We start from the raw sequence: 25,780 nt of genomic DNA, 5'->3' as shown, positions 1-25,780 counted from the left end.
ACATGTCGACATGTGAAATACTACTACTATTATGACTGATAGCTTGTGTGTTCCTTTTGTGAAAAAGCATGGTTGCTTTGCTGTTTGTAAACAGCAACTAGAAATACTTATTTTGACTAAGTGCTGTTTGGTTGTGTTTTGGTTTTTTGTTTTTTTGGGTTTTGGGTTTTCGGGGTTTTTTTGTTTGTTTGTTTGTTTGTTTTGTTTGGGGTTTTCTTTTCCCCCTGTTTCGTTTTTTTGGTTGGTTGGTTGGTTTTTGCTTTTTAGGTTTTTTTATTTCTCTATATAAGTAATATTAAAATCATTGTCATGTGAAATACTACTTTGAAAATGCCTTGTTGTAGTCAATCAGAATCACAGTTTACCTGAACATTATTGTTAACTTGAGTTCAATTAACTGGCATGATCGAGGCAAATAAGGTGACTTTGGTGATTTGCCCTCATTTGCCTGCATTACGACATCCAAGTCAACATGGACACTAAGAACAGCCTGATGAGGCCTGACGACAGGCCCAGCTCCCCTGTGCCCTCAAGAGCACAGAAGCTGTGCAAGAGCCTGCAGCAGGCTGGTCTCTAAACCTGCAAAGCCTGAGGAGCAGAAGGGATCGTGCCTGCTTTGTGTTCACCAAAGGGTGGGATGTGCTCCTCCACAGCACAGAGCAGCCCTGCAGAAAAGGACTTGGGGGTGTTGGTTGACAGGAAGCTTAACATGAGCCGGCTTCAGTGTGCGCTTGCAGCCCAGAAGGCCAACTGTATCCTGGGCTGCATCAAAAGAAGCATGACCAGCAGGTCGAAGGAGGTGATCCTGCCCCTCTACTCTGCTCTTGTGAGACCTCACTTGGAGTACTGCGTACAGTTCTGGTGTCCTCAACATAAAAAGGACATGGAGCTGTTGAAGCAAGTCCAGAGGAGGGCCATGAGGATGATAAGAGGGCTGGAGCACCTCCCGTATGAAGACAGGCTGAGAGAGTTGGGGCTGTTCAGCCTGGAGAAGAGAAGGCTGCGTGGAGACCTCATAGCAGCCTTCCAGTATCTGAAGGGGGTCTACAAGGATGCTGGGGAGGGACTCTTCCTTAGCGACTGTAGTGGTAGGACAAGGGGTAATGGGTTCAAACTTAAACAGGGGAAGTTTAGATTAGATATAAGGAAGAAGTTCTTTACAGTGAGGGTGGTGGAGCACTGGAATGGGTTGCCCAGGGAGGTTGTGGACGCTCCATCCCTGGTGGTGTTCAAGGCCAGGTTGGACAGAGCCTTGGACCACATGGTTTAGGGCAAGGTGTCCCTGCTCATGGCAGGGGGGTTGGAACTAGATGATCTTAAGGTCCTTTCCAACCCTTACGATTCTATGATTCTATGATTCTATGATTTACAGGACACACTTCTGTGCTGGGGAGTTGGGCCTGGGCACAGGGATGTTGTGGGTTCTGAGGATCCCCGTGTCCTTCCCAACCACCCTCTCGTTTCATGTTGCTGCTCCATTACCACTCTGGATGTCATTCCCGAGGGAACAATCAGCTCTGAGCCCAGGCATCCATAAATAAAACCAGGAGTCCTTCTGCAGCGTGCATCATTTCACAGTTACACGAATTCAATTTGATCTGCCGTTTTATTGCCCTGTTTCTCGGTGTCATGCAACCCCTGCCGCCTTCCCCTGGCTCTCCCTCCACGGGACAGCCATTTCGCACACCCCTTTCCCAGGTCGCTCGGGAGGGAGCACGCGGCAAGCCCTCGAACCCCCATTCCTCGCCCCGTCCCGCCTCCCTGCGCGCTTTCTCTTCCCGCTCCCCGCCCAGCGGCCCCTCCTCGCCGGGCCCCGCCTCAGCACGCCCCTGCCGCGGCAGCCACTAGCGGCCGGTGTGGCGCACACACCCCCGTCCCGCCGGCCCCCGCGCTCAGTAACATGGCGCTGTTGTTGGCAGTGGAGCGGTGTCGCTGCTGCCTCTGGGCGCTGCGGCGTCAGTGAGTGCGGGGCGAGGGACGCGGTACACGGCATGCCCGGCCCCTCGGGGGCGGTGGGCGCTGCCTATGCGCTTTGCCCGGGAGTGGCCGTCCCCGCTAGGGCGGCGCGCCCCGTGGCGGCTGTTAACGGGGACTGACGGATAGCGGCAGGGAACGGGACCATCCCCGGCAGGGAGCTGGCGGCGGGTGCTGGGCCTGGCGCAGGGGCAGGCTTCGCAAAGCCGAGCTGGGGTCTGGACTGTGGGAGGGAGGGAGGGAGAGAAGGAGGGAGGGACTCTGCGCCTTGCGGGGAGCGACGGAGCTGGGCCTGCCGCTCTGCTCGGGGGTGCGTGTGTGTGTGGGATGCTGGTGCCTCGGGCTCCTCTGGGGACAGAAAAAGCAAAGAAACCACCCAGGGTTTCAAGCATAGTCTTAGTAGTTGATACAGGTTCCATGAAATTGTCCAGGGTGTTCGGGGTTTGAAAGCTGTCGTTGCCTACCTTCTGCCAGCTGGAAGTCTGTGCAGAAGCAATTGGTGACCACCACAGCAGTTTATTAGCGGTTTAGGAAATGCACAACTTCTCTCTCTTTTTATTGAAACTGAGCCTTTGGTTGTGTGGTGTCAAGGGCATCTTGTGCCTTTTTGTCTAATACTGTTTAAGAATTGCTGGGCCTGATCCAGGATTCCAAAGTTGATGTATGTGTTAAATTAAAACAGTTCTAGGAATTTACAGTTTCTCTCAGCCACTTAAGCCTTCACGATCTCATTTCTTTAATGTTAGTTGGTTTAACTTTCAATTTCAGAAATTCTTCATAGCTCTTATTTCTTGTAATCTTTCACATTTCCTATCTTACAGCTTTTCTCTCTACCAACAACTCCTATTTCCCATTTAAGCTTTTCTGATTTGTGGTTGTTCATGTCTTGCCCGAATACTTCAAGTTGCTGTCTTTCTAATAAATGCCAGATGTTGGCTGTTCTATCCACTAAAAGAGCCTTTGAATGCTGGTAGAAAAGCAAGGAGATAATTTCTCTTGTGTCTAAATGCAAACACTTAAGGAGAGATCTAGTGAAGTTTGCATAAACCTTCCTTGAACTTGAATGTGTTCTGTGTAAATAGTTGTATGTTAGTTCTGTTCTTCTCTTACCTGAAAATAAAAGTATAGTGGTGGCCAATTCTTCATATACTTTTCTAACACTTCTGTGTGTTTGTAATTGTATAGGCGATGGAACCAAGTACAAAGATTTGTGAAATGTGCTTCAACAATAGGTATGAAATTTAACTTCTTTAGCCACTCAGTTTAATTGCTTGTGTAATGTGGATGGTTTTACAATTAGATTTAGACCATTAGTTGCTGAAAAACTGTACACTTTAAAAATAAATATTAAATATTTGTATAGCTTTTGAAAACAAGAGTCTGTAGCTGACCCAGCGGAAATAATCTTTAATGTGTAAATAACATTTTGAATAGTTTTGTCTGTCATGTTTAAGTATACTCAATGAAAACTCTATTTTTGTGGTGTTTTCCTCTGAGTCCTTTTCTGATACAAATGTTGCAAAGGTGAGAGAATTGGGTTTTTAGGTAAAACGGTACTTAAACAATATATGAAGGACAGTAAGAAGTATATAGCAAGGTGATTTAAACTGACCCTGTTGTCAAGTTGTCTAAAAAGATATGTTTTAGAATTCAGAGGTATATTTTCATTATGTTAGTTAGTTTAAAGCTATTTAGTTACGGCTGTGCATATTTCTGTACTGTTGTAACCACTGTCATGAGACTTAATAGAAGCTAGTAAATCACTACCTAAAAAAAAACCCCAAACCAAACAAAGCCAACAAACCAACCAACCCCCAAAACCCTTCATGCCTTGTTATTATTTTGTGACTGTGCTCTTCAAAGAAATGTGAATTACTTCTGGGGGGGCGAGGGGCCAGTGAGGACAGGTGTTAATTGTTCCCTAGTTGGTCCAGAAAGTACACAGCAAAACCAGAAGCATGAACTTTTACGTTTCAGTGTCGTTTTAGATTTAGAAAATATTTCTTAGTTCTAAAAAGAAAAAAAAGAATTAAACATACTTCTGCAAAAGGACTCTAAGGATAAAATTTGCAGACTAACATGAAAATGCTTTTTGGTGAAGCATGTTTTTTTCATTATTGGGAGAAACGCATAAACACTATAAATGATGAAAAAGAAATCTGAATTTTAAAATGGCTTCATCCTTTCAAACAGGAGGTCACAACATAGAGAAGATTCTTATCGCAAACCGAGGAGAAATTGCATGCAGAGTGATGCGAACAGCAAAGAAAATGGGTTTGAAGTCTGTAGCAGTTTGTAGTGAAGCAGACAGAAATTCCATGCATGTAGCAATGGTGAAGTATATTCATTAAGTTTTTGATTGATGTTCATTAACAACACTATTTCTCATTAATAAGTTCAATGTGAAAGTATATTTGTGTGCTAATACAGTTGGTTTTCACCTCTGTAGAGTGACTTCCATGTTTTTCTTGAATACATGAATAGTTTGCCTAATTTCTGTCTCAGCACCTGATAGCTTTTCAGGAAGTGTGTTAAAGTTTGGCTTTCTAATGCTGGAGTAGCAAGGGGGTTAGAGAATGGACTCTGGGTTTAGGAAGAAACTCAAAACTGTTTCACCCAGTGAGTCTCTGTATGAAGACAGGCAGTGATATAAACTGTTGCATGCTAGCAATCTGATAAACAATGTAATTGACTCAGAAATTCAATTAAATTTGCTTTTTATTATCTATTAGACAGTCCGTATTAAATATATTTTTTCTGTAACAGGCAGATGAAGCATATTGCATTGGTCCAGCACCCTCACAGCAGAGTTACTTGGCCTCGGAAAAAATAATGCAGGTGGCCAAGGTCTCAGCAGCTCAGGCAAGTAGACCATGACCTTAAATGCTCTGTTACTACCATGCTCTTTAGTTCTTTATTTTCACCCATGGTGCTTCCATCTTGTGTTGTCTTATTGAAACTCTGTGGAAGTTTCAGGGTTTTCTAAGCTAAACATATAAAAATAGGCTGGTAACATTATTCTGTTGTAGGCTATTCATCCGGGCTATGGTTTCCTCTCGGAAAACACAGAGTTTGCAGAGTTGTGCAAGAAAGAGGGAATAATCTTCATAGGTCCACCTTCATCTGCTATCAGAGATATGGGTATTAAGAGGTATCTATTTCTGATTTTTTTACTTGGCTACGCAGTTTACAGTTTGCCAAAGCTAGTTTTGTTAACAAATGACCAGTTGCTCCATAATTGTTTTATTCTGCCAGTCTTGCATGGCTTTCTTCATAGGAATAAGCTCTAGGCTTATAGATGATCTATAGATCTATAAGATCTGTAGATTCATGTAGAATTAGAAACAGTCAAGATTGTAAAGTAGTAAAAGTTTTGGTAATTAAATACATAACTGATTCTAATTTTCCAGAATTGGGGCATTGCAATGTTACATACGTAAGGGTTCAGCAGTCAGATCAGATACTTGTATACTGGCCAGAGGAATGGTGGAAAAGAAACACCCATATTATCAGGGGTTAGTGTGGCTTATTTAAAATGGGGTGATAAGTTTTGTTCATCACGAAGGATCTTATTCTTAGTTACTTAAATCAAAGAAATGTTTCCAGGGTATGAAGTATAACTCAAAAATATGGAAATAAGGTTATTACTAACACATGAACTATGTAATACTAATTTTAGATAATTAATTTTTTATCATTTCCTAATGTGAGAGTAAATTAACTCTGTAATTTAACTAGCTTTGCATGCATATTAGAAGCCAGAGCTGTTATGGTGGAGTGTTTTATGCGTGGTGTGAATCCAGCCTGTATCGTAAAAAGAGTTTTGCCTTTGTGCAGCTTTAAATATAGTTTTGGCAGGATGCAGTGTTGTAATTTGAAAATGCTAGGTTTGGCCTCTATGATGCGGCTCAAAAGATAGGAAAAAACCATAAGCCTGAAATCGACTATGCTTTTATGTAAAAGACTTGGAGGAAAAAGCAACCAAACATTTGAAGCATTTGATTAATTACAACCCAGTTGTATGTAACCCACTTGTGTAAGTGGCCCTGTTGAGGTCACTGGAACTACTTATGTGAGGAGAATTAACACTGGAAACATAGACAGGTTTGGAGCTTAAAGCAAGAAAAAAAAATAAAAAATACTATCTTACTAAACATGAAACTGTTCTGTCAAAGCACTTCCAAAGCTATAATGTCTGCTGCTGGCGTTCCTGTTGTTGAAGGTTATCATGGAGAAGATCAATCAGATGAGTGTCTAAGGGAACATGCCAAAAGAATAGGATATCCAGTTATGATTAAAGCTGTTCGTGGAGGTGGAGGAAAGGTAAAGAAACTAATCTGTTCATCACATGGTGTAAAGTTATCAGGTCTCAGTATCTGTAATGGAATATTCTAAAAGAAACCTGAAAACAAAGAAACTGGAAAACTACTTTTCCTTAAAATTTATTATTAATGTCCAGTCTAGCACTATGAAATCTCATTTCCTTTTCTTGTGTGGAGAGGCACAAGATAAGTAGCTGATATGAATTTGAAGAGTTTTGTTTATTTCAAGGGATCTCCAATAATTCACATAAGCAGAAAAGTTGTTTGATGGATTTGTGTGAAATCAGATGACTTTAAATTGTTACTTTGATGGTTCCTATGATTATTTTTTTGCTAACAGTTTTAAATGTTGCCTAAGTGATTTGAAATACTGTTTAAGAGTTTGGTGTCAAGACACTATGTATAGTGAATTCCCTGTCTAAATCTGATTTTACTCGTAAATTTCTTGCTCTTTGTGTACAACAAGGATTTTTATTGTGTATCAATATTAGACATTTAGATATGCTTTTTTTCTGTATTTTAGGGCATGAGAATTGCTCACTCAGAAAAGGAGTTTCTGGACCAACTAGAATCAGCTAGGAGAGAAGCAAAGAAGTCTTTCAATGATGATGCAATGCTGATTGAGAAATTCGTAGATAATCCAAGGTAAGAAATAGATGTTTTAATATAAACCCTGTAATGTTTCTTCTGTAATGTTAAAAAAAAAAACCCAGCAAAGAAGTACCACACACCTGGTTGTTCCCCCGCTGTGAGATGGGGAGGAGAATCAGAAAAAGGTAAAACTCATGGGTTAAGATAAGAACAGTTTAATAATTGAAATGAAAACCGTAAAATATAATAATACAGATGATGATAATAGCAGCAATAATAATAATAGTAATGACAAGGAGAGAGAGGAATAAAACCAAGAAACACAAGTGATACACAATACAGTAGCTCACCACCGATGTTCAGCCTGTCCCTGAGCAGTGATCAGTGGCTCCCAGCCAGCTCCCCCAGGTTTTTTACTGAGCATGACCACTATGGTGTGGAATATCCCTTTGGCAAATTTGGGTCATCTGTCCTGGCTGTGCTTCCTCCTGGCTTCTTGTGCACCTCCTTACTGGCAGAGCATGAAAGATCGAAAAGTCCTTGACTTAGGGTGAGCACTGCTTAGCAACAACTAAAACATCAGTGTGTTATCAACATTATTCTCATAGTACAGACAAAACACATCCCTGTACCAGCTAGTAGGAAGAAAATTAACTCCATCCCAGCCAAAACCAGGATGCTTGTTTATCTTATGATATTTCACAGCAGTAACTGGCATTTAGAATTCTGTTTCACTTAGGACATTGAGGAAGTCTAAAACAATTGAAATCCTGCATATTAGCAGCCACATTTCTACATTTTTTGTTATCTGAGGGCAGACACTTAAAGTCCTACTGAAGTATACAGGGCCATGTACAAGTTCAAAATCTGTTTGGGTGAAGTCAGTTGCAGGATTGGGGCTTTACTGAAATTCATTGAAAAATTTATTATTATGGAACAGGCATGTTGAAGTCCAAGTATTTGGTGACCAGCATGGCAACGCAGTGTACTTGTTTGAAAGAGACTGCAGTGTGCAAAGGAGACATCAGAAGATCATCGAAGAGGCACCAGGGGTGAGCAGAAAGTTCTTATAGTACCTACATATTTTTAAAGTAATTGCTAACCCTCATCAAATTTATTTAGCAGGTAGTAATTTATTTCTAAATCTCAGTACCTGTTTTAATTTTGCTGCAGAAAATATTCTAAATAAAAAAATTACTTTAGGAAAATGATTCTTGGGGGACAAATATGTAGATTTCATTGATAAGGATTTCTCTACAGTTACTAAATACTGCAAAATGTTCATGCATAGTAGGTTTAATATCATCAAAATTCACAATAATTTATAATATTTTGTATTATTATTAATTTACAGCCAGGAATTAATGCTGAAGTTCGAAAGAGACTTGGAGAAGCTGCTGTCAAAGCAGCTAAAGCAGTTAATTATGTGGGAGCAGGTAAGTCTGTGAAGGTATGGCTGCTCCAGAGGTATTCTTTTAACTTAGTAAGACTTTAAGACTCAAGGCAAATAGCATCTGGTTGGTTTGGAGTATGATACACATCACCCAATTTTTTTTTTTTTTTTTTTGAGGCTTAAGCAAGTAATCACATAGTTAAATTTGATGCAGTTATGCAATTTAAATTTGCATACCTGATCTGAGCTCAAGACCAGTGACAGCTGAAGAATAGAAGGAAAAAATTTCAGAGCAGATAATTCAATCAACTAGATTGTTGTTGGAAAGCGAGCATTATGAATGTCACTAAGTTTGATTAGAGCAAGGGAAAAATAATTTCTCTTTCATCAAAGAAAAATACTTTATATTCAAACAGTAAAGCCTTTAAGAGAAAAACATAGCTCGCTGTCTGTGAAGTTCACACTATTTCCCAAATGAAAAATAACCTACTAAAATTATTTGTGACTTTTTCTCACTACTTTCCTTGGATTTTTTTTTTTTTTTAATAATTGCATGCCTATATATGAACACAATAATTTGAAGAGTTTTGATGCACTTTTTACAGCTTGTAACGAAATGCATCTCTTATTGTAGAAGAGGATCATAGAATAGTTAGGGTTGGAAAGGACCTTAAGATCATTTAGTTCCAACCCCTCTGCCATGGGCAGGGACACCTCACCCTAGACCATGTTGGCCAAGGCTCTGTCCAGCCTGGCCTTAAACACTACCAGGGATGGAGCATTTACCACTTCTTTGGGCAACCTGTTCCAGTGCCTCACCACCCTCACAGTAAAGAACTTCTTTCTTATATCTAATCTGAATGTCCCCTGTTTAAGTTTGAACCTGTGAAGCACAGGATGTGCGAATGTGCAAGGAAACAGCACTTCTGTTTTCAGATTTCAATTGTGTGACCCTTTAAAATAATTTATATAGAATTTGATGAAACTCATGGTATCTGATCTAGAAAGAATAGTCTTGTCCTGACATAAATCAGGTGTGTTAAGTATCCATTCTGAAGAAGTCTTGTTTTAAAGTGCCTTCTTATTGCTTCAGGAACAGTGGAATTTATTATGGACTCCCAACATAATTTTTATTTCATGGAGATGAATACCAGACTGCAAGTAGAGCACCCAGTTACGGAGATGATCACTGGAACAGACTTGGTGGAATGGCAGCTTAGGGTGAGTGTTAATTGATTTTACATGTAGAATTCCTCTTGTCTGGTGAATAGTGCTCCTTGATATTGCCTATGAGAGACCAGGTAGGTTTTCAGAGCCACATCTCTTATAGCTAATAGGGTAGAGTTTTGTTTGCTCTGAAGGAACATCTTCTATTACTATATCTATAGAGCATTGTATAGATGCTCTGAATTCCAACAAAATCTTCTTCCAGTTGTGTAAAGAAAAACCATTTTTTAAAATTATATTTAGAGAGGTTATAGAGAATGTGGAAGGTGGGACGAAGTAAGGTCCTGATCTTTCCCTTGCCATGCTGAAATTTTTTGGGAACTCTAGTTGAAGTGTATCTCTGGCCCAAAAATTGTTCTTTGATGAGCCTGTAGGAGGAAAAAAAACTTCACAAAAACATGTGTCTGGTGTTATACCAGTGTAGTCACATTCTAAAATAAATGTATAGTTGTGTGGACTGGAAGCAGGCTGTTTCCTCACACACTCAATTTGCAGAGAGTGCAATTACTCATGCATTCAAATGATAACAGGAAGTTTTGGACCTTGGGGAACTGGAAATGAAAAACAATTTTTGTTAGATAAATTAAAAAGTGGGGACAGCAGCACACATTGAGCTTAAGTAGGTGGCAGGGAGGGGAGTGTTTATGTAACCAGAAAGAAAACTAAAATGTCAAATGCTTTTGCAAAAAGGAGGAACTTCTGGCTTCCTGACGTGGGAATGGAAATTGAGCACTGAGTGCTGAGTTGGAACAGGGATCAAACAATACTGGAAGAAAGAGAGAAGGTGGAAAGAGATGGTGCTGTTGGCACGTGGCTTAATGAGTCAATAGGTGAAAAATGTCAATCAGTTCTTGCAGAGATTATTTTTGTGAATCTGTATAATACTACTCTTTCTTTGAAGACTCAGTTAGATTCTGCTGTCTCTGCTGAAAGTTTGGTGGTAGAAGGCAGAGTATGGAAAACCCCTGACACTTAAAAGATTAATTGTTGCTATTTTTCAATAGGAAATTGTATTTTCCCATGTAGATGAAAACTCTCTAGCTTCCTGGTAAAGTCTGCTCTGTACTTAATTACAGCAGGCTTCTTGTTATTATTTTGTCCCTAAAATTTTGTCCCTGTTTTTTCAGACTGTGTGTTGCTGGTGTTTGTTGGTATTTCCATATTTGTAATGTGAATTCCTTTGAGTAATAAAATGATGCTTCCTTCCCCATTAAAGGTTCTTAAATTGTTAATAATCCCTTTAAAGAAACATGCTCTGAAATGTACAGGTCCAACAGTATACAGAAGAATCAACCGTTTATGCCAGTAGTGCTGGCTGTCAGCAATCCATTTTATCATCTGCTCTTGGAGGAATTTTTCTCTAATAAAATATTGTTTTAGTTGACCAGGCTTTAACTTAAGCATTTAATTATTTTTGGACGTAACTAGTAGGAAAAAATCCCCACTATTTTTCCATTGTGTTTTAGATGTGTGAAATATTAGGAGGTCAAATTATACAATAATAATTCAAAATCCTTTGATTGGTGACTCCCAGACAAAAGGAAGAAGTAATTTCAGAACTAACTTTTTATGACATACCACTTTTTTCTCCCTGTGCATTTTGAATGTGTTTTCTAAGTATTCATGTTTAGAAGAAAGATATTTATTATTTTGTACATTGGCATTCCAGAATATTGATCCCACATTAAAGAAAAAACCTGTTGTTTTCAGGTTGCAGCAGGAGAGAAGATTCCCCTAATGCAGGAAGAGATTCTGCTCCGGGGCCATGCATTTGAAGCTAGAATATATGCTGAAGACCCTAATAATAACTTCATGCCAGGGGCTGGGCCACTGTTGCACTTATCCACCCCACCATCCGATACTTTCACCAGGATAGAAACTGGAGTTAGACAAGGTAGAAACGAAAGCAGTGGTGTAATCAGAAATATTTTGCATCAAAAGCTTTTCTTCCTAAGCATGTCCCTCTTTGGCCTAAGTAAGTTTGTCTATAGGGGTGTTGTTACAAAGACAAATCTCTACAGAATTATTCTTACTTGTCATTGTCCATATACTTTCGGTCAGTCACTGAATATTTTATTTACCTCTTTACTTACTTACCTGTATCCGAATTATTGTCCATTGGATCATGCTGATTATATACTCATCACAATTTATCAATCCTGCAATCTGACTGCAACAATGAAAACTGAATTTTAGTAATGTTTCCTCTTCAAAAGTCTATACTGCAGTTGTCCTTGGAATTGAAATGCCAGGTCACATCATTAAAGATTCATATTCTTTAAGGACACAGAGAAATGTGGCCATCGTGTTAGAGTTTAATGCATATGGTGTGCAGTACTATGCATTACCAACTTTCAGAAATACTTGGGTTAGTCTTACAGCATTTTTTAAATATATTTTAGGTGATGAGGTTTCTGTTCATTATGATCCAATGATTGCAAAGCTAGTTGTTTGGGCTGAGGATCGTCAAGCAGCACTGAGAAAGTTACGATACAGTTTGCATCAATATAATGTAAGTAGAAGGAACCCAGTATGATTTCAGATCTTGAGCTAAATTTGTGAACATATTAAACAAACAAGATGTGGATAAAATACTACAGTAAACTAAAAATGGTTTCTAAAAAGAAGCCTGCTTTGCCACTACCATTTCAGATTTATTATTTATTTACAGAAACTGTATTTTTTCCTAATTTGCAATTGGTGGAGGGAGTAGAGGTAAGTGTGAAGTCCAGTTTTACACATAGATTTCTCTTAAGTTTGTGGTATCTTCAGCTGGATGATGCAGCTGGGACTTTATAGAAGAGTAAGGCTAAATAACAACATTTTCAATTGTAGTGTAAGCTTTCTGAACCTAAAGGAATTTGTAGCTGGAATTTGTGTCAGATGATGTTTGCTTGTAACTTCTAATTTATAAAAAACCTAAGTTTTTAAACTACATATGTGGTAAAGAAATACAGGGATTTTTTTAATGCTGTTAGTTCTTTTTAAGAAGTGGTCCCTTTTTCCCTGTTAAAAACTACAGGTGTGTATCTATTTTCAAAAAGAGGAATTCAGGAGGTTTGACTTGAGGTGAGACCAAATATTATTTGTGCAGAATTAATTTACACTTTTAAATGAAAAACAAACATGGTTGAGGTACTGAAAATGTTTGGCCCACTATTGCTTTAGCTAAAAGATTACTGCAAGTGAAAGAGATGGGAGGGAAAAAAAAAATCCATTGGGTGTTTTGTAGGTTCCCCCTCCCCCCTGAATTTTCTTAGTAGTTCTGTCAATAAATATTACAGCACAATACAGCTACAAGTTTCACTGATTTCTCTAAAATATTTCTATCTTCATGTTGTTTGGATAGTTATTTGCAGTACAGGAAATGGATAGTATCTAGTAAATTTATAAAAGCCACTGTTCCCATTTGTTACTCTTGAAAGATCAAATAAGGAATATTTGAAACTATTATAACTCATTTTTAGTAAGAGGCACTTTTCATACTAGGAATCTTCTTTTAAATACACGGAGCATGATTTTCTGAAACAGTAGGGTGTTGGGGTTTGGTGGGCTTTTTTGGTTTTTGGGGGTTTTTTTTGTTTGGGTCCGTCCCCCCCCGAATAACCTCCCGTTATCGTTGCTGGAAAACTTTCTTTGCCTCACAGTGGACAAAGGTAGCATTTTAAAAATAGTGCTTTTGAGCAAGTATTCGTATTGGGGTTTTTTAAATTTAGTTTTTCTTTTTAAAAGCAATGTTTTCATTGGTAATAAAACAGACCGGGTGAATTAATTACATTTTATTGATAAACTTGGTGTTTTGATAGTGCTATCTGAAGAAAGATTAATCATCTCTTCATAAGTTAAGTAGAAATCTATATACTCATTCGTAACTTCATTTCAATTTGGCAATATGTTTCTTTTTCTTTACAGATTGTAGGATTAAGCACTAATATTGATTTTTTACTGAGTCTGTCAGGACACCCGCAGTTTGAGGCTGGAAATGTGCACACTAATTTCATTTCTCAACACCATGATGAGCTATTTCCAACCAAAAAGGCAACCCCACATGAAGTTATGTGTCAGGCAGCTCTAGGACTCATACTGAAAGAGAAAATGCTAACCGAAGCTTTTAGAGATCAGTCAGATGGTAAGGATCATTCTTCTTTTGTTTTATTTTACCTGTGACTGGATGAGACAGTGCTGTGAGCTCATGTGCAATTATTTAATTTGTGTGGTCCCTTTTTGTCTTACTTTGTGCCTGCTCAGTATTCCGCATTCTGGTATCTGTCAGATATTTACACAGACAGCGAACTATAACTCTTGTTAAGGGACAGATATTGAATATATCAGCACTGTAATGTACAGACTCCTTCCCACAGCACTTCAGATAGGCACTATCTGAAAGACCTTAGGATGCATAATTAGTGTCACTGTGTACTCTTTGTTCTTTACAAGCATAAACAGTGAGTATCTGTCACTATTATGCCTACAGTTGGCCCAAGGTTTTCAGAGATAAAATTGACCCTGCTAGAACTGGGAGAGGCAATAGGGTTTAATGGAATGAATTGGACATTCTTGAGTTCTGACACTGTTAATGGCTATACCAGTGGGGCATGTGATTGCTGTTAAAAAAGACTTCATATAAATCTAAGATGTGCTGCCAACAACCTTGTTAATTTTCTTTCCTCCTCCACTTTAACTATCCTGGAAACATGGGAGAGTGGGATTGGAAAGATTCACATACACTATTCCTTTGCTTTAAGAGATGATGAACTAATCAAGCAATATCTGATAGCTGTATATCTGATCCATCCTCAAAACCACCAAGTAGTAGAAAACTCCTCCATCTTCCCAGGCAGTTTGCTGCCATGTTTGACTGCTCTTGCAGCTGGAACCTTCACCTAAAGTTAATCTGACCCAGCTGTACGGCAGTTGAATTCCCATATTGCTTTCCTGTTCAAGGGTCTCTTCATGGAAAACAGTCAATATCCTTCTTGGTGAGTGCTGTTAGTGTCATGTTGCTGTAGGTTACACAGCATCAGTTTATTCATTGTTGAAGCTTTAGTGAGGGACTGTCACTATTACAGTGGTTCCTCAATCTTTAATATGCAATATAAATATCTAAGTATGATGGTACTAATAGTAGGACAGTGATTTTTGTGGTGTAAATTGCTAAAGTACAATTAAAGTAATGTATCTATGTATTTTGTGTTTTAGATAAATACTCACCATTTGCATCCAGCACTGGTAGGAGACTAAATATATGTCATACTAGAAAACTGTCTCTGTTGGATGGGGAAAACAGTAAGTTAATAAAGTATGTGGAGGGAGAGGAGATACTTGATGGATAAAGTTATTTCAACTGGTGCTTGAAAATTCAGGCTAACCAACAGCAGTTGTTTATATAAATATAATATAAGCAGTATGAGTTTTAAGCAGTTTCAGCTGGGAATTCACAGAACTTAATGCTTAATCCACACTGCTAGATCTTGAGGAAATACAAACCAAATTCAAACAGCACAACTAATGTTTATCATTGAAATGAATAAGGTTGAGATTTTTCAGACATGAGTGCCATTGACTTTTTTTTTTTTTTTTAACAACTTCATTTTGGTATGAAAGTGCTCAGCACTTTTTCCCATCAAAACCTGCTTTCTGTCCAGACAACTTAGTACAGAATTCAGAGCACGACTTCCGGTGTTCGTCTTTGAAAAACAAATTGTCCAGAATTCAGTGTGTACAAAGCTAATTTGAAAATACTTGTTCTTAGTATTGGTAGGTCTTTTTATCAAGAAAGACAGACTAAATATTGTGTATGTGTCATTATTCTCTAGATCTTATAATCAAATCTTCTCACATGCACCTATTTTTTTTTTTTTTTTAATTGAGCAGCTGTGGAAGTAGCTGTAACTTACAATCAAGAAGGGTCATACAACATGCAGGTACAAGTCCTTTTTTTTTTTTTTTTTCCCCCAGATATTTCGTTAGGTAAAAGAAGAAATTTTCTTGTAAAATTCTCTTGGTATTAGCCATTACTGAAGTTCCTTGGTAATTACTGATACAGGACTCTCTTCTTGGTTTGCTTGCAGCTGTTGTTGCAGCTGTATTATTTTGGCCTGAAATTACCTTTGCTAGATGCTGGATTGGCATGGAAGTGCTACTAAAATCCTTCTGAAAAGAAGGCTAAGAAAAGCATTTGGTTTTCCAGTGTTTAAAGATCACTCTTTGTTTTCCTCTTCCTTAAATTTGTCTTTCTGAAACATTGAGAGTTAGGTTTAAATCTGCTGTGCTGACCGGGTACAGTGCTGACCAGGGTGTTGCCCTAATTTGCACCCCTGCTCAGGATACTGATCGAGCAAATTTTTTTTTTTTTTTTTTTTTTTGTCCTTCTCAGGGATCAATAACAGATCAACAGTATCCTTTTGATGCATGTTATAAAGTCTTTATTCAGTGGAAAAATAGTATGGGACTATATAAATGAAGACTCAACTCGTAACATCCTGAAAGATCAGCAAGTCTCTGATTTTTTGCTCAGTGATGTTAGAAATAAAATTATCAGTTAAATGTAATGCACTTAAGTTCATATTCTTACTGTCTTTGTATTCTGAAGTTGTGGCAGAGGTGCAATTTTCATTGATGTAGATGAAAGGGTTGCCTACAAATAAGTGGCCTTTCCATTTGGTATTTCTTTTGCAGTTCTGGTGTCTAATTGACACAGTTTCCATTACTGCTCTCCACTACTCCTTTGTGGGCTTACTGAATATGTCGTAGTTTCTGTATTATAAGCTTCCAAGACTGAGGAAGTTGCCTGTCTTTGGGAAAGCATTGTGTAATTTTATGATGTCAGCTGAATAGTATGGATTTTTCAGCTTGAAGGAGTTAATGTGCTAGGACAAATTAAGTATCATCGCTAAATGAAATACTCTGATTTTTGCTGTTGTTTTTCCTAAGAGATAGCATACCTTTGTATTTTGAATGCTATTGCATAGTTTATGATAAAAACTGGCATGGGAGAGCATGTTAGCTAATCTTTGGAGCTGATTGCATTGGATATGGAATACAGACTGTTAACAGAAAAATAGGGGATACGTACGATAATTCTGGAATTTGAAAAAAAAAACCAAATCTTTAAAATTATGAAGAATCACGTTATAAGTGTATACTATAAATACTAACTTTTGGTTTATTGTTCATGAAGGATTAGCTTTTGTCCTTATAAAAGCATTTAACTTTCAGATTCAAGATGCAACTTTCTTGATTTCTGGAGAGATCTTCAATGAAGGTGATTCGGTTTACTTGAGGTCTTCAGTAAATGGAACAGTGTGTAAGTCCAAATTGGTCATTTTGGACAACACAATTTATCTCTTCTTTCCGGTAAAGTTCCTTTCTTTATTATTTCAAGTATAAAATTTCAGAGCTTTATCCATGTAAATGAACAATATAAATTGCAAGAGAATCTGAAAGACAATCATAACTTCAAGTTCGTATGTTGGCCCATAATGTTTTGATACGTTAGATTTGTAGCTATAGTTAGAAGTTAGTTGCTGATGGTCAGTGAATAAGAAAATCAGTTACATTTAGAAAGATGAAATGTAGTTAGTTGAATCAGAATTGCAAATAACGGAGGAGGGGGAAGCACGATATCAAAATGTTTAAGTTTCTAAGTCTGTTAGATTGAAGAAGAGTAGCAGTTACTTCAAACTGATAATTATTTGGATGTGCTTGTAACTGACATTTTTATTTCAGTTACATTTCTAAAATGACAAGAAAAAGATTTATATTGGTCTGAGGAAGGGTAACTTCAGCTAATAGTAAAAAATTTGAATTATGAGTTACCATAGCATTATTTGTATTGCATGAATAATGGCATTTGAAAGAACAGGTACCCTAATTTATATTATTAGGCTTGTAATTTTTTATTTGCAGCTAAAAAGCTGGCAGGCCCTTAAAGGAACTCAATATAAATGTAATATAAATAAGTAAATTATTATGTATTAATTTCAATAATTAACCTCTATCTCTGAGCTCCTTAGGACTTCCCAGCAGAATGCATTGAGAACTTTGCTGCTCCAGTGGTGAAGACAAAATAATTCATGCTGGAATGGCAAAGCTCAGTTTTCCTGTAGTATCAGAGTGGAGTCTGGGATGGAGGCATCTAGAAGAAATCCCAGGAGTTTTAGGATATGGGAAGGATGTGTGGGAGAATGAGTCTTTGGGAAACTCTGAGTAGCAAGTCTGAGAGGAATTGGGGAATTTTCAATAATGGTGAGAATTTCTCACTAACCTTAGCACTGAATCCACTTTATTGTAAATTGTGAAACACTCATTGGCAGTGCTTGGCAATGAAGTTGCCAATGTCTTTCTTAATTGTTGCATCAACCTGCCTTTGCACATTTTCTAAAACCTTCTATGCTGTTGCTGAGTGAATAGGGAAGGTGTGGGTTTGGTACATAGGTCCATGTGGAGCCTCTTTTTCAGAGGGGTAGTTCCTTCCTTGCTGATCCTTAGCAGCTGCAGCCACGGCTTTTGAGGCCTTGGGTACTGGTGAAGTAGTAAGCATACCAACAGTGCTTTTGCTGCTCTGACTCCACACGTCTTCCACCCTGAACAGTTGACTGATTTCCCTAAAGCTGGATCTGTTCTTTTCCTGTATGTCAGCATATGCACTAGTAGTATTATTTTATATTGTTAACTTATATGTCATTGATTTTATTTCTGTAGGAAGGTAGTGCTCAGATTGGCCTTCCTGTACCCAAGTACTTATCTGCAGTGAGTTCAGTGGGAATGCAAAGTGGTGCTGTAGCACCCATGACAGGCACAGTTGAAAAGGTAATTATAATAATATGGGTAGGACATGAATTCTCCAATATATGTACAAGTTTACTCTTCCAGAAATGGTGTTTGCTTCTGTACTGCCAGGAAAGAAAGAATCAGGACCAGAAATGTCAGTGTTTTGTGACTTCTCCCAATTGGAAAATGCCCTCTTTACTCTGAGTTTTCAGCAGCCACCCAAGAGTTTTTCAGGCTTCTAGTCTTCTTTTTCTAGAGCTCTGGAAAGTCTGAATATTTAACTAACCCTAGTGCTTAAATTATTTCTTCTTCATCTTAATTTCTTTTTAAGGCAAAGTTTCCCAAGTGTTACAGGCTCTTTGATCCATTATGTCTAACCAAAAGAGTGAGATGCTAGATGCACTTGCAAAAAAAGAAATAGAAATGCCTTTTTTGCTAAGCTGTGTGTTTTGCTGCTTCTGTTTCTGTTTTTGTTTCTTTGGCCTAGCAAATCTTGTGTATTTCTCTGTACATTGACAAAGTTTCAACAGAAAAAACATTTCCAGGAGAGTTTAGCAGTTAAAAGAATTCTGCTAGTGATAAAAAGACATGAACAACAAAAAGGCATGAACCCTTTCAGAGGGTGGACTACACTGAACATGGATCTCTTACATATAAATCTGTAGGAAAAACTAGGTGGTTCCTGCAATCTTCTTTATGGATTTTCTTTTAAAGACTTTAGGGACTCCAGGAAAAGGTTTTGCACTTTCTCCCTCAAAATAGGAGCTCGTAAACCCAAAAAGGGTGGAATGTACATTGTCTTTTTTAGTGTTTTTTCTTTGATACATAAATTGCTTCCTGGTCATCCTGTTGGCTGTTACTGAACCTATTTCTATAGCTTCTGACGTCCCTTGAGTATTATCTAGAGAACTTGGATACCCAATTCAACAATAATAAAGATATGAGGCTGTTTTGCAAAACTACAGTCACTCGGTAGACTCTGCTAGCCAAAGTCAGCTGATGATGTTTAAGGGTACAGATATGCATGATTTCTTCCCAATTTTCTCTGGAATTGTAGGTGTTTGTGAAAGCAGGGGATAAGGTTCAGACTGGAGACCCTCTGATGGTTATGATGGCTATGAAAATGGAGGTAAGTGAGATGTAAAAGGTTCTAATTACTGAGAAAATAAAATTCTGCTCAGAATTTAATCATTTTTGGTTGCATTATTGAAGTATGGTGCAGTAGCTTGCAGATGTCGGTATCACTTCATATGCTGTAAAGCAAGTGTTGTCTGACTAGATTTTAGAGGATTATATTTGCTGTTATTAACAAATGATGATTACATAATCCATGGTACTCTCCAGATGTTTTAATGTTCATTTGGTTAGCTTTCTCAATCCTTCTCTCCCCTTCTCTCCTTTCACTTTCCTAGCAGAAAATTGGGTGTATCTCTTGCTTACTGCTTGTGATATAAGCATATGTAATGTCTGCAGCTACTTTATACAGAAGTTTAGCTAACAGTGACCTTGTAAATATGCATAGGACTTTTGTTTATAATATTTTTATTGTTGTTTACATAAAGTTTTACCAGGAGTACACTAAAGATACTTTGTAATTGTCCATGTGACATTCAGTGGACTGGCATTTTAGCCATTATATATTGTCACATTGCTTGACTGGCTCAGGTTGTTTGAACTATGTTTTTTGTAGCCGGTACTGGTTTGGTTCGGCTATTAGTTTATCTTAAATTTCAGTTTTTGGTAGCAGAATTAATGTTGTTGAGAAAATTTGCCTTTCCCTTACCATGCCCTTTTATAAGTGACACTAAAATGGCATGAAATACAATTGTGCACTAAAAAAAAATTACACCTGAAATTATTTGCATTTGGATGCTATATTTTTGTGCCTTTCCAGATGATATCTCAGACTGACATCATCTGAGTTGTCTTTTCTTTTTTCCAGTGCTATTGAAATAAAAAATGTTAAATTGAAGAAGCAAATTATTACTTAAATTAATCCGTGCTTAGATGTGAGGATTTAGTATCTAATATTTAATGTTTGATATTAGACTAACCCCATGTAGAAAACTACCAAGAAACAAAACTTCAGTGGAAAACTAACCTGATACCAATCCCCAAATTGGTGTACTTGTTATTGTATGTAAACATGCTATTCCTTTACTGTCACTAGTAGTTGTATTCATATTTCATCTGGATTTTGCCAAATATCTGTTCAGTTAAGACCCTTCCTGGCCAGCAAACAAAAATATCTTTAGTAATCTGCAGATTCCTCTTAAGGGAACAAATCTACCATATGATTAACATTTTGGATTAAAACTGAATTACCTCTGCTTGGCATTTATTATAATAACAAAAAATGCTACAGAAGTAAATAACATTCAGCTGTTCATGACAAAAAATATAACATTATATAGTATTTTCATCCCCAGGATACATATCAAAATAATATTGATGAGAAAATAAAACTTGAAAAGGGACTAGGGTAACCTTTTTTTAAAAATAAAAAAAATTAAAAAAAAAAAAGTTTAAAATAAATGTACATGTCAGATGAAGAAATTGCATTCTGTTTTAATTGCACCAAAGAGTAATATTAGCATTTGCTGGGAGTGTGGAGGGGTATGTGAAGTACTCTGCTTGTTCACTATTGATCTGTTTCTATGCAGCATACCATAAGGGCTCCAAAGGCAGGAGTGATAAAAAAGGTTAATTTCCAAGAAGGTGCCCAGGCCAACAGACATGCTCCGCTAGTTGAATTCATGGATGAAGAGGCTGAAACAAAATGAAGTTCAAGGAAGGTGCATTTTATTTTTTCTACTTTCATGATTTTCTCTCACAGGAGATTTCTTCTTTTTTTCAGCAAACTGTTTTGTATAACAGATTGGAGAATTGGTTTCCTCAGCACTTTCTGCATAGTTTGACGGTAAATTATGGTGACTTCACTGAAACTTGGATATCACTGTACTGTAATCATATATATAACTTGTGGACCTATGTGATTGTTGTTCAGTGATGATGTTTACCTGTGAAAAGGCATTACACTGGCAGATGTGGAACTCGTACAGTATGGGAGAGGTTAGGACTGTAAGTTACACACAGCAGGCGTCTTCTGCCTATTTTTTTATTCACAGCTGCCTTTTTTTGCCTGCGATGTGACAGCATTGATTTCAAGAAAATCTGAAAGGTGACAATTTTTTTATGAATTAATTTCTCTGGAAAAATTCCTGTTTGTGACTTACATTTCGGCCTGAATAGAGAACTCGGGATTGTTCCTTAGCCCAGCACCCTTCTTCAGTCAATTTTGGTGAATCTTTTTTCCTATTTACCTCAATGAGTAGTGAAAATTTTAATTTCAAAAATATACCTTGAAATATCTGATAGAAAGCATTTTTCAAGTACATTTTAGCATTTGCTACACTAGTCAAAGTTGGAACATTTGCTTTCCAAAAAATATCACTTGATCTTCAAACACGAAATAGTAGCATAGAAAAATGATAATCTTATTTAATACTTAAGGGGTACTTAGGGTGCCAAAATACTGACTTCAAAATCCTTATTGCTTTTCCCATATTGTTTATATTTTAGTATATTACTCTTATTATATTTTGTATCTATCTGCAGTGTTGCAGAAGGGAAAACTGGTAGGTTATTGGTAGGATATGCAAAGAAAATATTTCTCCGACAGTATTCTGATAATTTGCTATAAATGTAACTTCTTTTAAAAAGCACCTCAGAGAAACACAAAAAGGGAAAGAAAAAATGTTTTAATTGCTGCAAAATCTTTTCACCTTTTTAGTTAAGTTCTGCTTGTCATATGAACTTCTGATATACTAGTTTAAGACAATAGTATGATTGATACTGCAGAAAGGGACACACAGAGATGTTACAATGATCCCAAACTTGCAGTTACATCTGTACAAATGGATCCTTATACTTACATGAAATCTAATTTTTTAATCAATATACATCATAGGCAGTTCTCTGATCTGATGCTGGAACTGTATAGCCTTGCCTGCAATGCAGACAAAAATTGTAAAACTCATGTCTCAGGATGGCCTGCATATTAAAAGCATACTGTAATACTTTTCAATTTTCCTTGTAATCCAGTGGCCATCTGACAAAAAAATTATGAGTGATCATCTTGTAGAATATTGCCACAGTGATTTTTTTTACATACTGCCAAATAAAAATTAAGCCTAGCTTTGAATGTTTGTTTTCATTTTTCTCCATTTTGTGCTTTCCTTGGTTGCTTGTGTTTGTGCATGAGAGGGTTTTAAGGAGCTGTTTGTCAGATATCATCTGATGATAGATAGACCACAATCTGCAGATCACATTTAGGCAGCAGTAATCCAGACAGTTGTAATGGGTTTCACTGCACTTAAGTTTAGTGACTTGCTTTATCTAAAAATGGAATCTACATATAGAAATGTGAACCCAGTCCTGAAGAGATGCTGCAGCTTGGCTTTTTTTTTTTTTAATTTCTGCTTGTCACTGCTGTGTTTCTAGACTTACTTTGCTATGCTGAATCTGTAGCAAAATATTGAAACTCCTAGCATGAGGTTCTCTGTCAGTAAGTCTTCACTGCTTCCTTCAGCCAGCCAGTGAAACAAGAATGTGACAAAATGTCCTCCCTTAGGAATGGAGACAAATGATTTTCCCAGGTTTAATTTTTCTTCACTTCTGAAAATTAGCAGGTTTTTGTTTGTTTTGTGTTTTTTTTTTTTTTTTTTTTTTTCCTCTGTAAGCTTTCACTGAGATGATTGATTTTTCAAGTAGTGAAGGTTTTGTTTATTTCGGTGTAAAATCTCTTGCAGAAGTTACTGTTGGAATTTGCACACTTCAAATGTTTTGCAACAATGTGATTTAACTGAACTTAGAGATAACAAAGAATGATTAAAGGTAGGTTGTTCCTGTAACCCAGAATTTTAATTTACAGAATATTCAGAAATTTTCGGTTTATTACAGATAAATCCTTGTGTTATAAATGTGAATTGATAAAAGCCATATGATACTAACATAGCTGTAACTAAACTGTTGTCTGTAGAACAGTTAGTGGTAGAGTAAGGAAGAAAAAAAATGGTAATTGTTTAAAATGCAGTATTTTAGTATTCAAGCTAAAAGGTTAATCTCTGCCAGTTGTTCATTAATACACCTTTTTCAAATAGTGCTGTAGTTCTGATACTAGAGTAACAGATGTTACAGAAACAAGGAATCTGAACTGAGTCCAATTATAATGATCTGCTCTTGCTGCTGGAAGAGAGAGGGGGCCAAGTCACAGGATATGTAGTTCAGCCACAATTGATAGCCTTCAGGAAAGAACGAGGGTATTAGTGTTCCAAGCTATGGCTTTTGTGAGACAGGATCAGAGTGTAACACTTGGTGAGCTTACTGGTCAGCTGGTTAGATCAGGTACAGAACATCCTGCTTGGTAGTGTGAATGTTATCATGCCAAAAGGACAAGCCTTCGTAAACTTCAGTTATCACCTGTGGGATCTCCATCTCTCTTGCACTCTTCAGCTGCTGTTAATTACTATAGCTTATATCCAGTGAAGATCTGTGGTGTGGAGCCTGAATTCATGCTGGATCAGTGATTAGGACACAGGAAGAGGAAAGCAGGTCTGAGCTCTTATTTCAGCCACTGACTCACCATGACTTCAGACAAGTCACTTAATAGGTACTTGCCTGTGTTTTGTCCTATTTAGTAAGGTTGATGTTAATCAAAACACTGCAAAATTTGTGGACACAGTGATTTATAAATACTTATTTTTCATGCCTGCTGGTAAAACTGTGGTTTTAGATGTAGACTATTTTTACTTGTAAGGTTATTTTTCATTTAACCTTTTATGCAGTAAATAGCTATACCAATGAATTATAAAACCTTAAAGTTTCCAATGTGTATTGAGTCCTTTGTTGTAATGGTTATACTACTAGTTACCAGAAAATCCTACTTTCTGTCTTCAGGATTAAAAAATTAATACTCAAGTGTTTTGGCAGGAGCTTTAAAAGTCAGTCAGTTGGGAGTGGGGTGTTGATCTGAGCATACTACTTTTTTTTTTTTTTTTCTTTCTTTGATTTTTTTATTGAAGAGACTTGTACCTATTTTAAAGGGCTTATCAACCAGCACACTTATCATTAATTTCTGTTGATTATTATTCTGTTCAGTGAGATCAGGAATTATTTGACTGTGTTCTATCTGTTCTGGTTGTAAAAAGCCCAACAATTCTGTGTGAATGTGTTCATGGAACAGTCAGTGGCAATGGATTAAGGTCTGAACTTACAGCTTTTACACAAGGTATGTTCTCAACAGATACTCTAACTGCTATGATTGCTTCACAGGTAAACGCCACTTAGTATCTTTATGATACTGGGGCATAGCCCTCTGTGTAAGAATTCCATTTGGAAAGTAATAGACATTACTGAATGTCATATTAAAAAGAAGGCAGAAATTCAGAATTGAAATCTTGGCATTTATTTTTATGCGAACTGATGCGGATCTCTTAGAACCCAGGCTCTCTTCTTTCAAAAGTAATGCAGTAAATGTAATGATATAATTTGATGTTAGCTTAAAATCTGTTGATTATACAATGAATCCATGTTAAAATAAACATGGATATTATGGTTGAATACCCCAAATTTTTATCATAGCAGTAATAAGCAAGTAAAATGCCTGTCTAGAGTCCTACTGGATTTTGAAATTCTAACAGTAGCTGGATTTTAGCTTTCATCTGTGTCCTGCTTTCAGCTGGGATAGAGTTTATTTTCTTCCTAGTAACTGATACAATGCTGTGTTTTGGCTTTACTATGAGAATAATGTTGATAACACAGTGATGTTTTAGTTGTTGCTATGAAGTGCTTACCCTGATAAAGGACTTTTCAGTCTCCTATGCTCTGTCAGTGAGGAGGGACAGAAGGAGCCAGGAACGTGCACAGCCAGGACAGCTGATCTGAATGAGCCAAATGGCTGTTTCGTACCATAGATTGTCATGCTCCCTACAGAAACTGGGGGCAGTTGGCTGGGAGGCACTGATCACTGCTTGGGGACTAGCTGCGCGCTGGTCAGCAGGTGGTGAGCAACTGTATTGTGTATCACTTGTGTTCCTTGGGTTTTCTGTCTCTTTACTGTCTCCTTTTTGTTATTATTTCAATTATTAAACTGTTCTTACCTCAACCCACAGGTTTTACTTTTTTTCTGATTCTCCTCCCCCTCCCACCTGGCTGGGGTTAAACCAGGACAATCTGTTTTCAGTATAAACAGTTTGGTGCCGAAAAGTTGCTTTTGAAATGGTAATTGGTCTCTGTGAATGGCAGCCAATATACTCACTTAACATCTTCCACTTTCCCTACTTCTTAACCTACTAGAGCCAGTAAAGCTCCAAAGACTGCCTGGTGAAAACAACTGCTGCCAAGAGCTGCATCCCTTTTTTGCCTTTCTGTAAAGAGACATCTTAGGCTGGGCTGTACTGTTTTTCTCACTCACCAGTGTGCTATGGCATGCATGGAAGCA

General features: G+C 37.5%; 1 protein-coding gene across 1 annotated transcript; it reads left to right on the top strand.

Moving 5' to 3' along the window:
• The first annotated feature begins 1,883 nt into the window (after window positions 1-1,883).
• Window positions 1,884-25,444, top strand: MCCC1 (methylcrotonoyl-CoA carboxylase 1). Its single transcript, XM_030496362.1, has 19 exons — window positions 1,884-1,959; window positions 3,160-3,206; window positions 4,168-4,307; window positions 4,741-4,836; window positions 5,004-5,125; window positions 6,150-6,297; window positions 6,820-6,941; window positions 7,828-7,939; window positions 8,242-8,323; window positions 9,374-9,501; window positions 11,218-11,401; window positions 11,910-12,019; window positions 13,420-13,636; window positions 14,707-14,793; window positions 15,382-15,431; window positions 16,726-16,863; window positions 18,211-18,318; window positions 19,337-19,408; window positions 20,943-25,444. The coding sequence occupies exons 1-19, from the start codon at window positions 1,901-1,903 to the stop codon at window positions 21,060-21,062; spliced, it is 2,142 nt and encodes a 713-aa protein (XP_030352222.1). The 5' UTR covers window positions 1,884-1,900; the 3' UTR covers window positions 21,063-25,444.
• The last annotated feature ends 336 nt before the right edge of the window (window positions 25,445-25,780 follow it).

Source organism: Strigops habroptila, chromosome 8, assembly GCF_004027225.2.
Source record: "Strigops habroptila isolate Jane chromosome 8, bStrHab1.2.pri, whole genome shotgun sequence".
In the NCBI taxonomy this organism is placed as follows: domain Eukaryota; kingdom Metazoa; phylum Chordata; class Aves; order Psittaciformes; family Psittacidae; genus Strigops; species Strigops habroptila.
Note: the sequence above shows the minus strand (reverse complement) of the source record. Positions and strands in the feature narration are given on the sequence as shown.

What these genes read in the sequence shown, in the direction of transcription:
- MCCC1 (XM_030496362.1), top strand. Translation starts at nt 1,901, where the DNA reads ATGGCGCTGTTGTTGGCAGTGGAGCGGTGTCGCTGCTGCCTCTGGGCG. An exon ending in ACAGTTTGCATCAATATAAT is followed by an intron (nt 12,020 to 13,419) that starts GTAAGTAGAAGG and finishes TTTTCTTTACAG; the next exon opens with ATTGTAGGATTAAGCACTAA. An exon ending in TCTGTTGGATGGGGAAAACA is followed by an intron (nt 14,794 to 15,381) that starts GTAAGTTAATAA and finishes TTAATTGAGCAG; the next exon opens with CTGTGGAAGTAGCTGTAACT.